The 13,156-nt window shown below is 35.7% G+C and overlaps 2 protein-coding genes across 2 annotated transcripts; both read right to left on the minus strand.

Moving 5' to 3' along the window:
- Positions 1 to 2,332: 2,332 nt before the first annotated feature.
- Positions 2,333 to 6,410, minus strand: LOC145824362 (uncharacterized). The gene is made up of 8 exons (XM_082924002.1): positions 5,939 to 6,410; positions 5,758 to 5,856; positions 4,491 to 5,638; positions 4,187 to 4,314; positions 3,426 to 3,642; positions 3,115 to 3,288; positions 2,718 to 2,817; positions 2,333 to 2,610 (listed from the first exon to the last, which is right to left on the minus strand). The coding sequence occupies exons 1-8, from the start codon at positions 6,408 to 6,410 to the stop codon at positions 2,333 to 2,335; spliced, it is 2,616 nt and encodes an 871-aa protein (XP_082780128.1).
- Positions 6,411 to 12,588: 6,178 nt separating this feature from the next.
- On the minus strand, positions 12,589 to 13,032 carry LOC145824363 (uncharacterized). Its single transcript, XM_082924003.1, has one exon. The coding sequence runs from the start codon at positions 13,030 to 13,032 to the stop codon at positions 12,589 to 12,591; it is 444 nt and encodes a 147-aa protein (XP_082780129.1).
- Positions 13,033 to 13,156: the final 124 nt, after the last annotated feature.

A 13,156-nucleotide genomic window follows, 5' to 3' on the forward strand; every position in this document is an offset into this window, starting at 1 on the left:
AATAATTTTGATATATAATATAGGTTACTTACCCCAAATAATAATAATAATAATTTGGTGTTGAATTCATATGCTTTGAACTTGAACATCTCAATCTTCTGCTTTTTGTTTTGTTTTATTTATTTATTTAATTTTTTTTTATATTTGTTTAGAAATAAAAGAAAAAAAATATTATATCACGCAATGATAACTTGATTATTAATACACTCGTGTAAGAGAGGAGCTTATCCACCTAACCCATTGGTCTCCAATCCATCTTTCTATATGAATAACAATATTTTATGTACTTTGGTTTTATTTTTTTCCCCACTTTTTCATCACTTTTCACTTATTATGTATTCGCTATACAATGTGAATATTCTTAAAAGAAATTATAGTAAAAATAATTCTTGAAATTCGATACAATAGCTAACAAACTCTTTGTAAATAAATAAAATTTGGTTAAATCCTAAATTATCCAAAAATATACCACTTCATCAATTATCTCAGGATTAAATAATAATTAAAAAAAAAAAAAAAAAAGAGCAAAACAATCTCTCATTGGATACAAAAAGAGAATCATTATTTCATTTACATCGCACCTCTTCCACTCCTTCAGTCTAAGACAGAAAAAAATAGTTTGTTTATCAAAATTATTTTGATTGTAAAATTTTGGATATTGTTATAATTTTAAATAAAAAATATTATAATATAAAAAAAAAAGAGATAAAATTAAATTATAAAAATTATAAAAGGTGTCAATGAAATTTTTAATCTTAGGGTTCGTTTGGGATGTAGGTTGGTTTCTTGACTTTCTGAGGCTAAAATAGTCTTTTTTTGGATGATTTTTTTGATTTTTTTAACTTTTGTAAAAGAAAAAATGTAATAATTATGATTTAGATGTGACAATTTTTAGCCGACGGCTAAAAAGTTTATTTTGTCTATTTGTGACTAAAATAATCTCAATCTCATCCAAACTCACATGCCAAATGAACACTTATATCTCAAATAGAATTGAGTTAACTCGGCAAGTTGTGTCTGATTTTATAATTAAATTGTGGGTCCTTCAAAATTTTGTTTTCGACCATGCTTAAAAACAGTGTTTGTAAGCGTTCAAACTTGTTTTGGAGTGAGGGTAAGGTAAGAACTGTAGATTTGCTTCTGAATCCAACGGGAATTCTATTTGCACTCAAATAAATAGTAACTAAATAGGTTCAATCAAAATTTTAAAATTTTATTTCCAATTATATCTTAATATAAATTTATTAATAAGAACAACACACATTAAATCTTAAAATAAAATATATATTATTCTCATGATACATTCTAAGCACTTATACCTATGGCTCGTATTTAAATCTTTATTTTCTTTTCTACATTTTAATTATTTTCTCATCATCTTCTTATTCATTCCAAAACTCCAATCTGCCTCACTAAAACTAAACATTATCATCAATATCATTATTTTTTATTGTGTCATTAGTTATGGATAAAAAAATATGGAACAAAATCAAACCATGGATGAGAATCATAATCAAGTTTCTAGTTTTGGTTCCAGAGCTGCCATGGCTCCCAAAGGGAGGTTTCTGGAAAAACACTACACCCAAAACACGACATTGATCTCAGAACTGGGCATCACTGCCAACAATGGCAACAAAATAAAGGTTCACAATTCTTATTAGCATCCAAAAAATCACCCTTGTAAGCCACGTCATTATCTACAGTGACGGGGGCTGGGAGTTTGCCTACCGCGTCGCCGTTTTCTGTATCTGAACAAAAGAAATAGATAATTTAAATTGATTTGTTTAATATTTGGGTGTATTACAAATTATCATTTTATTTTAAAGGGTAATTTATGAAAAAACATAAGTTGTATTGAAAAGGGTAATTTATGAAAAAACATAAGTTGTATTGAGAAAAAATTATAACTTTAAATAATTTAATAAAAAATAGTGAAAAATTAGGCGTGCTGAATAATTTTTTAAATGCAAATAAAATTCCTTGAATACAACTAGTTTCAGCTAAAACAAATTAAATATGGATTGGACTCGCTTAGCTTTAGAAAGGCCTGGCCCACTTATACTGGGCCACTGAGTATTGGTCCATCATGGTTTTAAACCTTCAAAACGTACCTCTAATCGCTGATGCATGTTTCTCCATTTTTAAATGCAAAAAGTGTTATCAGGTTTCGGACCCTAAAACTTGTTGGCCCAGTATAAACTGGGCTGCTACGTGAACATCCAATCCAATCTCTAACTACCTTTTTCTTTTTAATTAAAAAAAACCATTATTTTTTAGACATTGCTTCTTCTTTTTTTGGGTACATCGGAAGGTAAAAAGAAACAAACAGGGACTACATCCTAGAGCCCTCCATAGAGAGGTGAACAATATCCTCGACTAACAAAGGCCGAAGTTCCGCAGGTGGTTCTTGAACAATCAATAAGTCCGCTGGTTGATATTCACCTAGCTTAGCCATTGCATCAGCACAAATATTGGCGTCCCTTCGAATATGCTGGATGGTGCAGTCGCAGCCGCGCATGATTATACGAGCATCTTCCACAATGCCCCGAAAAGGGCATCTCTCTCCTACGTCTTCACTCAACAGTTGAGCCACTTGCTCCGCATTCGTTTCTATAATCACTTAATTGTATCCTCTTTGGAGAATGATGGTAAGCCCTTTGTAGACAGCCCAAAGTTAGGCTTCAAGGCTAGTACAAATCTCAAGTCTGCCGTAGTACCCATTGATCCATGACCCTTTTTCATCACGAAATACTCCACCAAATCCGCCACCACCACCAAGCCTGCGGGTGCTACCGTCTGTGTTAAGCTTGAGTTTTCCTGCATTTGGGCAAGACCACTTAGTTAGACTCTTAGCTTTAATATGTGTTGTGACATCAAGATTAAAAGCATGAAAAATCTCTTTGCTATAATCTAAAATAGTTTTCACACTCTCATAAATGTTCGTAAATTTATGTTCAAAAACCCTTTTGTTACGATTCTTCCAAATAATCCACAATGAAATAAGGAATAAGTTAGAATTTTTATGCTTCTTTTCACATTTTGAATGATCCAATCTCTCCAAGGTAGAGATAGCATGTTGGAATGCCATTCCTTGCTAAAGACTTGGTACCATACCTGAATAGCTTGAGGGCAGAGCCTAAGCAAGTGTTCCATGTTTTCCATATTCACACAGTACGAGCATTTGAGATCATCAGTGAGACCCTTCACGGCTCTCTTATGATTAGTGAGAAGCTTGTCATGGAGAACAAGCCACAAGACACTCTTAAGTTTCGAAGGAACCTTGAGTTTCTAAATCCATCCCCAATCCCCCACTTGATTTTGTTGATCAACAATTAATTCATATGCACTTGATGTAGAGAACTCTCTACCAGAGGATTTCATCCATCTAGGAGTGTCTTCTCCATCATTGGTTTGGGTTCAGCAACCATATTCAAAGGTAAAGAGGTATGCAAAGGATTTAAATCCCATTCACCATTATCATCAAGAAGGGAGTCCACAGTGATAGCCTCAAAGTTTGGAATTTGATTGGTGGGTGAGTGCAATTCTTTGTCAAGTGCCCCATCACCACACCACCAATCCTTCCAAACTTTAACTTTAGATCCTCTACCGAACTTCCATCTAATTCCCTTAATTAGGAGATCCCTGGTATTCAAAATACCTTTCCAGGTATGTGATATTCTCTTGCATTTTCGCTTGGATAGAAAGGACTGTTGTCCCAAATATTTAGTTTTGAGCACTTCCACCCAAAGAGTATTATCCTCATGAAGCATTTTCCACCCCAGTTTAGATAGAGGGGCTAGATTGTGATCTCTAGCCTTCTGAAGCCCAAGACCACCATTTTTTTCATCTTACAAACTTGTTCCCAATTAACAAAATGCACTTTCCTTTTCTGAAAGGTATCACCCCAAAGAAAATTTCTATTGATTCTATCAATCTCATCACAAACTTTCCTCGGTAGTTCCATTGTGTGCATGGTATAAGCTGGCATAGCACTAGTAGCAGATTGAATCAAGGTTGCCTCCCAGCCAGGGACAACATTCCAGATTTCCACCCCGTTAGTTTATTCTTAAGCTTTTCCAATATATTCAGAAAATGACTTTTGCTGACTCTATCATGGAGTAAAGGAACCCCAAGGTACTTTCCCAAATTTTGAGTTAAGGGAATAGTGCTCAAGCTGCTCAGCTACATAGCTCTCCTCCTAGCAATATTAGGAGACACAAATAGATAGGATTTATGTAGATTAACCTTCAATCCAGAAATGGCACTAAACTCAGTCAAGACTTTCAAAATGGTGTGACAATTACGATCATTAGCCTTAGAAAATAGAATCAAATCATCCGCAAAGAATAAGTGTGATATAGTAGGACCACTCTTAGCCAAGCAAAGTCTAGTCCATTCTTTATCTTGCACTTTTTGTGTAATCATAGCAGAGAGTCTTTCCATGCATAGCACAAAAAGATACGGGGATAGAAGGTCCCCTTGACGTAAACCTTTAGTAGGTTTAAACTCATCAAGGGGTTCTCCATTCCATAAGATAGCGTATTCACACTTGTGACACAATTTATAATCATAGCCACCAGTTTCTCATCAAATTGAAATTCCAACAAGGTTTGCCGCAAGAAAATCCAAGAAATATTATCATAGGCCTTCTCAAGATCCACTTTAAAAATCATGAATCCCATCTTCCCTTTTTTCTTATTCAAAGTATGAATTGCTTCTTGAGTGATGATGATATTATCATGTGTAGAACTACCCGGAATAAAGCTACTTTGGTTGGGGCTAATGATATCATTCAAGATAGGACGAATTCTATTGACAAGGATTTTGGAAATAATTTTATAAGTCACATTACAGAGGCTGATTGGGCGGAACTGCTTCACAGTTTCAGGGTTAGCAACTTTAGGGATAAGAGCTACAAGAGTTCTATTTATCTCAGGGGGAATAGTAGAGGAGGAAAAACAGTGTTGAACAAATTCGGTAACAGAGTTGCCTACAATTCCCCAAAAGGTATGATAGAAGATAGCTTGGTACCCATCATGACCGGGGGCCTTACAAGCTTTAATGTTTTTGACTGCCCTCCAGATTTCATTGGCAGAGACCTCCCTAACCATTTCTAGTTGATCATCAGCATTAAGGTGCTTGGTCAGATTATTCCAATGATGAAAATTTCTAGTAGGAGTATGAGCAAAAATATTTTGAAAATAAACCTGCACTAATTTTTTTAGCTCAATAGGGTTATCAATCCACACCCCCTCCTCAGTTTTCAAAGCAGTAATTTTGGTTTTCCGTCTTTTGATAATGGTAGACATGTGGAAAAATTTTGTATTTCGCTCACACTGAGTAATCCAGTTAGCACGGGATTTTTGAAACCAAAATAGTTCTTCTTGGTACAAGATTCTATTATACTCAGTAGTGAGCTCACTTTCCAGTTGATGAAGATTGTGAGAATAATGATTGGCTTGAGAAATTTGGATCCCATTAATTCTGCCGAGCAGCCATCTTTTACGTCTAAAAATATTACCAAAAACATTTTTATTCCAATCCTGCACAGCAGAGGTTAAGTGATCCAAGTTCCCCAGTAAGTTGTTCAGAGGCCTGGGCCAATTCTTCTCAACAATATCACTAAATCCCTCATGAGCTAACCAAGCAGAGTGGAATTTAAAGGACTTAAATAAAGAAGTACAAGTATTAGTACCTTGAGTATATAGAAGAAGCGGAGAGTGATCCGAGTAAGTGTGAGGCAGGTTTCTAACATACCCTTCTGGGAACAGTGTTCTCCATTCAGTGTTACAAAGGGCATGATCCAATCGAACCGTAGTCTTTGCCCAACCTTTTCTATTGTTAGTCCAAGTGAGCCTAGGACCAACACAGCTTAAGTCCATAAGATTGCATCTATTAACTCTATCCATGAATTTCTAGCTCCTGTGTTGGCTCTGACTTGTATTTTGATTTATATTAACTTGGAAGCTCCTTTTCTCCTCAGAACTAGAGTAGTCATTAAAGTCCCCTGCTACGAGCCACGGTTCCTGAATATTTTGAGTAATGTCTTCCAAACCATTCCATAGTTCCTCTCTCATTCGGATGTTAGGGCTTGCATAAACTACAGATAGGACCCAGTCTGGATACTCTTGTCTTGATATAGTAGCTGTAATCATCTGGGAAGTTGCATTATGAACCCGGACATTAGCTTGACAAGGATTCCACAATATCCAAATACCTCCACTTCTGCCAACCGAATCAACATGGGTGGAAGCCGTGTACCCCAGATTGTTGAAAAACATGCCCATTGTTTGTAGTTCCACTTTTGTCTCCATAAGTATTAACATATCAGGTTTGTGTAGACTTACCAATTCCCGCAATGTTCTCCGGAAACGAGCATTACCCGCACCTCTGCAATTCCATATTATCATATCCAGGTTTGGCTAGTCCTCTGTCTCAGATAACCCCAGTATTTTTTGGACACTCCTCTGTTCGTCCTTCAATGGCCTTGTCGGTTTCACAAGCACCATATGTCTCACATTGTGCGAATCTATCTCCCACCATGGTTGTATCAGAAGCTTCACCTCTGCGAGCCACCAATCTATTCCGACGCGGTGATAAGCTTCTTTCTCGAGTTCTAAGAATATCAGTGCTCTGAACTGGTCCACTCGATGTTCTTCTATCTGAATGTTCTCTGCAATTTCCTCCATTAGTTCTTGTTTCTTGTCGCCCTCTAAAATCGGGATTAGAGCATGGGATTGGGATTATTTATCCGTGGACCCAATTATCATATATTTGTTTTAACATTTTGGTTTAGGATAATTAATCCAACAAATTTGTAGGATTATTAGTAATAGGGTAGGGGTGAGATTATTAATCCAATGGATATTAATCCAATTGGATAGTGAATACCACACTAATTTAATAGGATTATTAATACTTCACTATTAGTTTTGTGAATCAAACATGACCAAAGAGAATTACAGAGCTTCAGAAAAGACTAAGGAAGAAAATTCTTAAATCGTTTATCATTAAAAGACTAAACAAAATTAACTAATCATGAAACCCAAGATAACAATAGAGGAAGACTTGTAACTTGCAAGAAGTTGGTTGGGATTAGATTAGTCCATTTTCTGGGATTCTAATCTAATCCTTCTGAGGTGGCTAATTTTTTCTTTTCTTTTTAATTTTTTTTAAAATTTTTAATAGCTATATTAAACTAGACATAAGTAGAAGAAAATAAATAAATTAAAAGTTGACAATAACAGATGTTTAATTTGTGGCCCCTTAGAAGAAATGTTAAAGCATGTACACTGGCCCAAGCCATTGAAATAGACCACCACCCTTCCCTCTCCATCAATCTTCCAACCCATTCCCCACTTCGACTAGTGAAATCAACATACCAAAAAAATTAAATTAAGCCTTCGTTTGGCTAATTTAGTTAGGTTAAAAACACACAAAAGAAAAAATAAACTAAATAAGTCAATAAGACAAAATATCATATCCAAACCATAATTATTTCATTTTTTTCTTTCACAAAAGTCAAAAAAACCAAAAAAACCAAACCAAACGAACGTTTTAGTCCCAAGCTAAAAAAGTCTCAACTCAAAAAAGCCAACTAAAAAAGTCAATGCTAAAAGGAGACTAATAAATAAGATTAACTTTCCTTCAAATTAGAAAATTCACCGAATTTCATAACTTTGACAAAATTATATCGAGCACTTTTTGGTATAAATTATAGGCTTTTTAATTTTTTACTTTTTGACTTTTAAGTTAAAACATTCGCATGCCAAACGAGGCCTTAATATTATTTTTATTACTAATTTATTACTCGTATGGATGAAAAAATAAATATTATTAGCTATTTTATTTATCAATAATACTTCGCAGCTCGAAAAACATGGCTTGAAAGTGGCTCGAATACCCAAAACGACGTCGTTTGGGGTATTCTTTTTCTTTTCTTTTCTTTTGAATACAGACAAAGGGAAGAGAAGAGGAGGGAGAGAGAGAGAGAGAGAGAGAGAGAGAGAAGAGTCGAGAGAAAAGAAGGAGAAAAGATAGTTGACGGTGATGGTGGCGGTGCCAGTGGGCATCGCCAATCTCCTCTTTTAGACTCTGTTTTCTCTTTTTTTTTTTTTTTTTTAGTAGATCTGGATCTGAAGATGAAGATGAAGGAAAATAAATAAAATAAAATTTGTTGATGATGATGATGTTGATGAAGATGTTGTTATTGATGATGATGATGATAATGATGAAGATGTTGATGAAGATGTTGTTGTTAATGAAGATGTTGATGAAGTTGTTGTTGTTGTTGTTGATGATGATGTGTTGATGAAGATGTTGTTGTTGATGATGATGTGTATCTCTCTCTCTTTGTGTTCTCTACCTCCCTCTTCTCTCTTCTTCTTCTTCTTCTTCATCTTTTTCATCTTTAGAAAAACGAGAAAAAAAAAAATCAAGATGTCGTCGTTTTGGACTTAGGCCATTCGAGCCTCATAATATTTGAGCTACCAATCGGAACTGTTTATTTATTTTTGTATTTGCGCCTAATTTATATTAATTTTGATTAGTTTAACCTTATTAATAGGAAGATTAATAAAATTAGGTCAAACTTGCCAAAATCGAAATAAGTTTGTAGTTAGAGTGAGTGAATAATTTCTAACACCAGAACAAATTACAAATTAAAATTTGCCAAGTGGATTGATTAATTAAATTCATTAACTTTAATTAATCAATCAATCAATCATTTCGATCCTATCTCTTTAGTATCACAATAATAATAAAATAATATTAAAATATATATTTTGTATTATTTATTTTTTCTTGTGCTTGCACCCAATTTATATTTATTTCAATCACTTTAATCTTATTGATTGAAAGATTAATAAAATTATGTCAAACAGTGAGTGTAATTTTCCCACAATGAATTACGTTTGCAGTTAGGGTGAGTGAATAGTTTCTAACACTAGAACAAATCACAAATTAAAATTTGCGAAGTGGACTAATCCAGTAACTTAGTTAATTTTGATTAATCAATCAATCAATTATTTCAAAACTATTCCCTTAGTTCACAATAATAATAATAAGTTAATAGACATAAGGATTGATATAAAGAAAGAACAAGATTGAAAACACGCCATTTTTTTATTAAAAAACTTTAATTCTTACTCACAAATAAGAATGGAATCTACCTCCCTGTAATGTCATATAGTACTTTTATTATTATTATTATTGAATATTCGGGTTAATTTATACACACCTCAACTAATTTTGGAATTTATCTAAAACGTTCTCTCCATGTGAATTAGACAAATCTCAAGCATAACTCAAGCATAACCTGCGAACGTAACCTTAAAAAATTGATAGCATCTAATGAGAGTTAAATGTAAAATTTTGAAAGTACACACTCTTAGACCCCAAGCTGTACTCATTAGAACTTCTTCACTAATTACGAAAAAATTTATGTCTCCATATTATATTCCAAACACCAACATAAATATGATAGACCTTATTATTTAGGATAAATTACCAATGAGTCTAATAGTTAAATTTAATTCTCATAAAATCATATTGAAAATAAATTCTACTAAAATCGTTGCTAAAAATAATGTTTTATAACGATTTTTTGCGTATGTAGTTAAAAATTGATAATTAATGGTTTTTTTATCATAATTTTTATAAAGCGTCGCTAAAACTTACAATTAGCGACATTTTTCATTGACCAATTTTTTAAACTGTTACTGAAAGTTGAAAATTAGTGATTTTTTTGTGACGATTTATTTAAATAGTTGCTAAAACTTATAATTAGTAATATTTTTGTGACAAAATTTGTAGACTGTCGTTGAAAATTAACAATTACTAACGTTTTTAATAGTGTTTCATGAAAATCGTAATTAATTTTTACAAGACTTATTAAACAATAAATCTACCTATCAAGATCTACACGTAAATTCTCTTATTATTTAACCTAATCACAAAAGAAAAATATACCATTTGTCAATTCTCTATAACTTAAGCATGCAAAAAATACTTTCAAAACTCCTATGTTCATCTGTTTTAATGCGTTTTTAATGATTGACTCATGTCTCCAGTGAATAAAAATGTGTTAAGCCTGAGAAACAAGTGAGATTTGAGATCTAATAATCTGGTCTACAAGAACTTATTTAAAATTGAGAAATGAAAGAGTTGTACATGATTTCGTCTCTCCACCCATCCAAGTAACAACTTGCCTCATGTCAAGCCAAGATGTCTCACACCTAACTTTTTCTCTCTATTATTTTTGTCCCCTTTATTTATTTGTTTATTATTTTTAAAGAAAAACACTCCACACCAAAACAAAACTAATTAATATAGATTACGTACATGGATAGACATGGTATTATTCCAATCATCTTCATATTTTATTTTATTTTATTTTTTAAATTATAAATTTAAAATATTTTGTCTCTTGCAAAACAGTTGTTTATAATGGGATTGCCCAACACTCGCATGTGTAAAATAAACTGATGTATATTATTGATTGATTGATTACAAGATTGTTGTACATTTTGTATACTACAAGGATGTATTATATAGGAGAAGTTTTGGGAGTAGGTGAAGTGTAGTGGAGGTGGTAGGTGAAGTGGGTGCTAGTGGAGATGGTAGGTGGAGGAGTAAATTGGTAAATTCTAACAGCCCCCCGCAAACTCAAGGAGGATAGAAACTAACCAACTTGAGTTTGAAGAGAGGAACAAAACAAGAAAATACATAAAAATAAACAAGAAAATACATAAAAATAAAAATAAAAAAAAAAGATAGGAGACACTGTATGGTCGTGTTAGACCGTTGGTGAAGACTCTGAAAGGTGGTGCCATAATGTGGTAGAGGACACTGTATGGTGGTGTCATAACGTTGTAGAGGACACGGTATGGTGGTGTCATAACGTTGTAGAGGACACTGTAGGCTAACCGGAATCAATGTCGGGACAGTTTATGGGGTCTTGTCGGACCGTTGTAAAAGGCTAACCGGAATCAAATGTCGGGACAGTTTATGGGGTCATGTCGGACCGTTGGAGATGCTAACCGGAATCAAATGTCGGGACAGTTTATAGGGTCATGTCGGACCGTTGAAAATGCTAACCGGAATCAAATGTCGGGACAGTTTATAGGGTCATGTCGGACCGTTGAAAATGCTAACCGGAATCAAATGTCGGGACAGTTTATAGGGTCATGTCGGACCGTTGTAAAAGTTGCACCCTCAAAAGGTGTGCCCAATTTTATCAAAAGGCGTGCCATCAAAAGGCGTGCCCAATTCATTAAAAGGTGTGCCGGATTCATCATGGCGAGGCACGTGAGTGCCTTGGTTGGTGCGCCTGTTTGTCGGCTGGAGGTATGAGGCGCGCGATGCGCGTGGCTGCCTCGGCTATAAGACGAAGGCTGAGGCTAAGGCAAAGGCGGAGACAAAAAACTTGCGAGAGATATTCTGAGAGTTTCGGAGAGAGATTGCTGAGAGAGATATTCTGTATCACTCTGTTGTCTGAGAAAATGGCTTCATCGTCTTCCCGTGGACTGCTCACCCTCTTTCCCGACCTCAACGAGTCAACAAGAGAGAGAACTGGTGCGGTGGCACTGGAACCTCAACCAAGCGCCCCGGAGTTTGCCCCGTTGAACTTTCCGATGCGGTCGGTGGAGCAAAGAATGGCAGTGCAAACGGATGTGGAGGCGAATCAGTATACTTTGAAGGCATGTGTGGAAAGTATGACGGCGGTCACAAATTTGTCAAACCGGCTGCAGAGTAGGACAAATGAGGTGCAGCATTTAAACGCCCAACTGGCTCTGCTCCAACGCATGTATAAGGATGCGCGAGCAGAGATGAGCGTGCTGAAAGCAGAAAATAAGGAGCTGAAGCGGAAGGCCACCGTGATGTTCCGTTTTGGAGGGTCGCCATATGCTGCAGTGGAGGAGCAGGGAGTAGTGATCATGCCCAGTGGAGTGGGAAATACGGAGGCAACACCGGCAAGGGCCGCCCAGGACGGAGGCAAGAAGAAAAGACCGGCGGCAGAGTAGAGAAGGGATGTCGGTGTGTGGCCGTCTGCAGAAAAGAAAACAAAGCCGTTGTTGTGTGTGTTATGTTTTGTTTTTTTTTTGTTTTTGTTTTTTTTTTTTTTTTTTTTTTGGTTTAAAATTGTGATCGGGATGGATCCCGGAGGTGAATAAAATGAGTGTGGTTTTTTTTTTTTTTTTTTTTGTGTGTGTGATATATATATATTTTTTTATTTTATTTTATTTTTTTTATTTTTTTTTTATTTTTTGGTTAGTAAAAAAAATAAAATAAAATAAAATAAATAAAGGTAAAGTGGGTAAAGGAAGGGTAGCGTGAATCAGCATGTGGGTTAAAAAGTGAGTAGGTATGGGTTTGATATATATAAATATATATAGAGAGAGAGAGTGGGGAACAAGGGGCGGTGGTGCTGTGCAAAAGATGGAGTAAAAGAAAATAAAAAAAAGAAAAGAAAGGTCCCTTCACGCATCAATAGGCACTTCCCTTATTTAGTATTTAGGCATACAGGTAAAGGACCCAGGAGAAACTGCAGGTGACCTTGACAAAATTTCTGCCCAACCAACATGCATGTTACACGCTTTGTACTTTGCTGGATATGTCTTTTGCTTTTGTATCTACTTGATCCGATCCCTTGTTTTCGTAATAATCATCTAAAGCCCACTGATACTTTGATTGATTCAATCCGAACCAATGTGCCACGTACTCATCCAAACTCGAATGAGCGTTCTGGACTTTAGCGACGGCGTTCCAGAAGAACCCGAAGGCCGGTCCGTCGGACGGAGCGGGCTTAAGAAACTGCTGCGGCGGAGCCTGAACCGGCGGCTGGGGGGTCTGAAACGGCGGCGGAGTGCGAGGCTGAACCGACAGCGAAGAAGGAGCGTTTTTAGCCGGCGATTCGGAAATCGGAGAGGAGGGTTTAGGTGAAGGAGTCGCCGGAGGAGTAACGAAGACTGTGTAAGGTCCGGTCTTGCCGATCATAGGAGGAGGAGTCGATTCTTTGCTTGTGATCGGCATTTTCTAATCTTGATGGAGTGGTGTTGGCAGCGAACAGTGAGGAAGTGAGAGAGAGTGCGAAAGCCACGAAGAAGATTCGTGGAAGGAAATGATGGAGCGAAGCTTCTCTTCTTGCAGAGGTACG

The sequence above is a fragment of the Camellia sinensis genome, chromosome 4 (assembly GCF_055761805.1).
Source record: "Camellia sinensis isolate YWXY chromosome 4, ASM5576180v1, whole genome shotgun sequence".
NCBI lineage: Eukaryota > Viridiplantae > Streptophyta > Magnoliopsida > Ericales > Theaceae > Camellia > Camellia sinensis.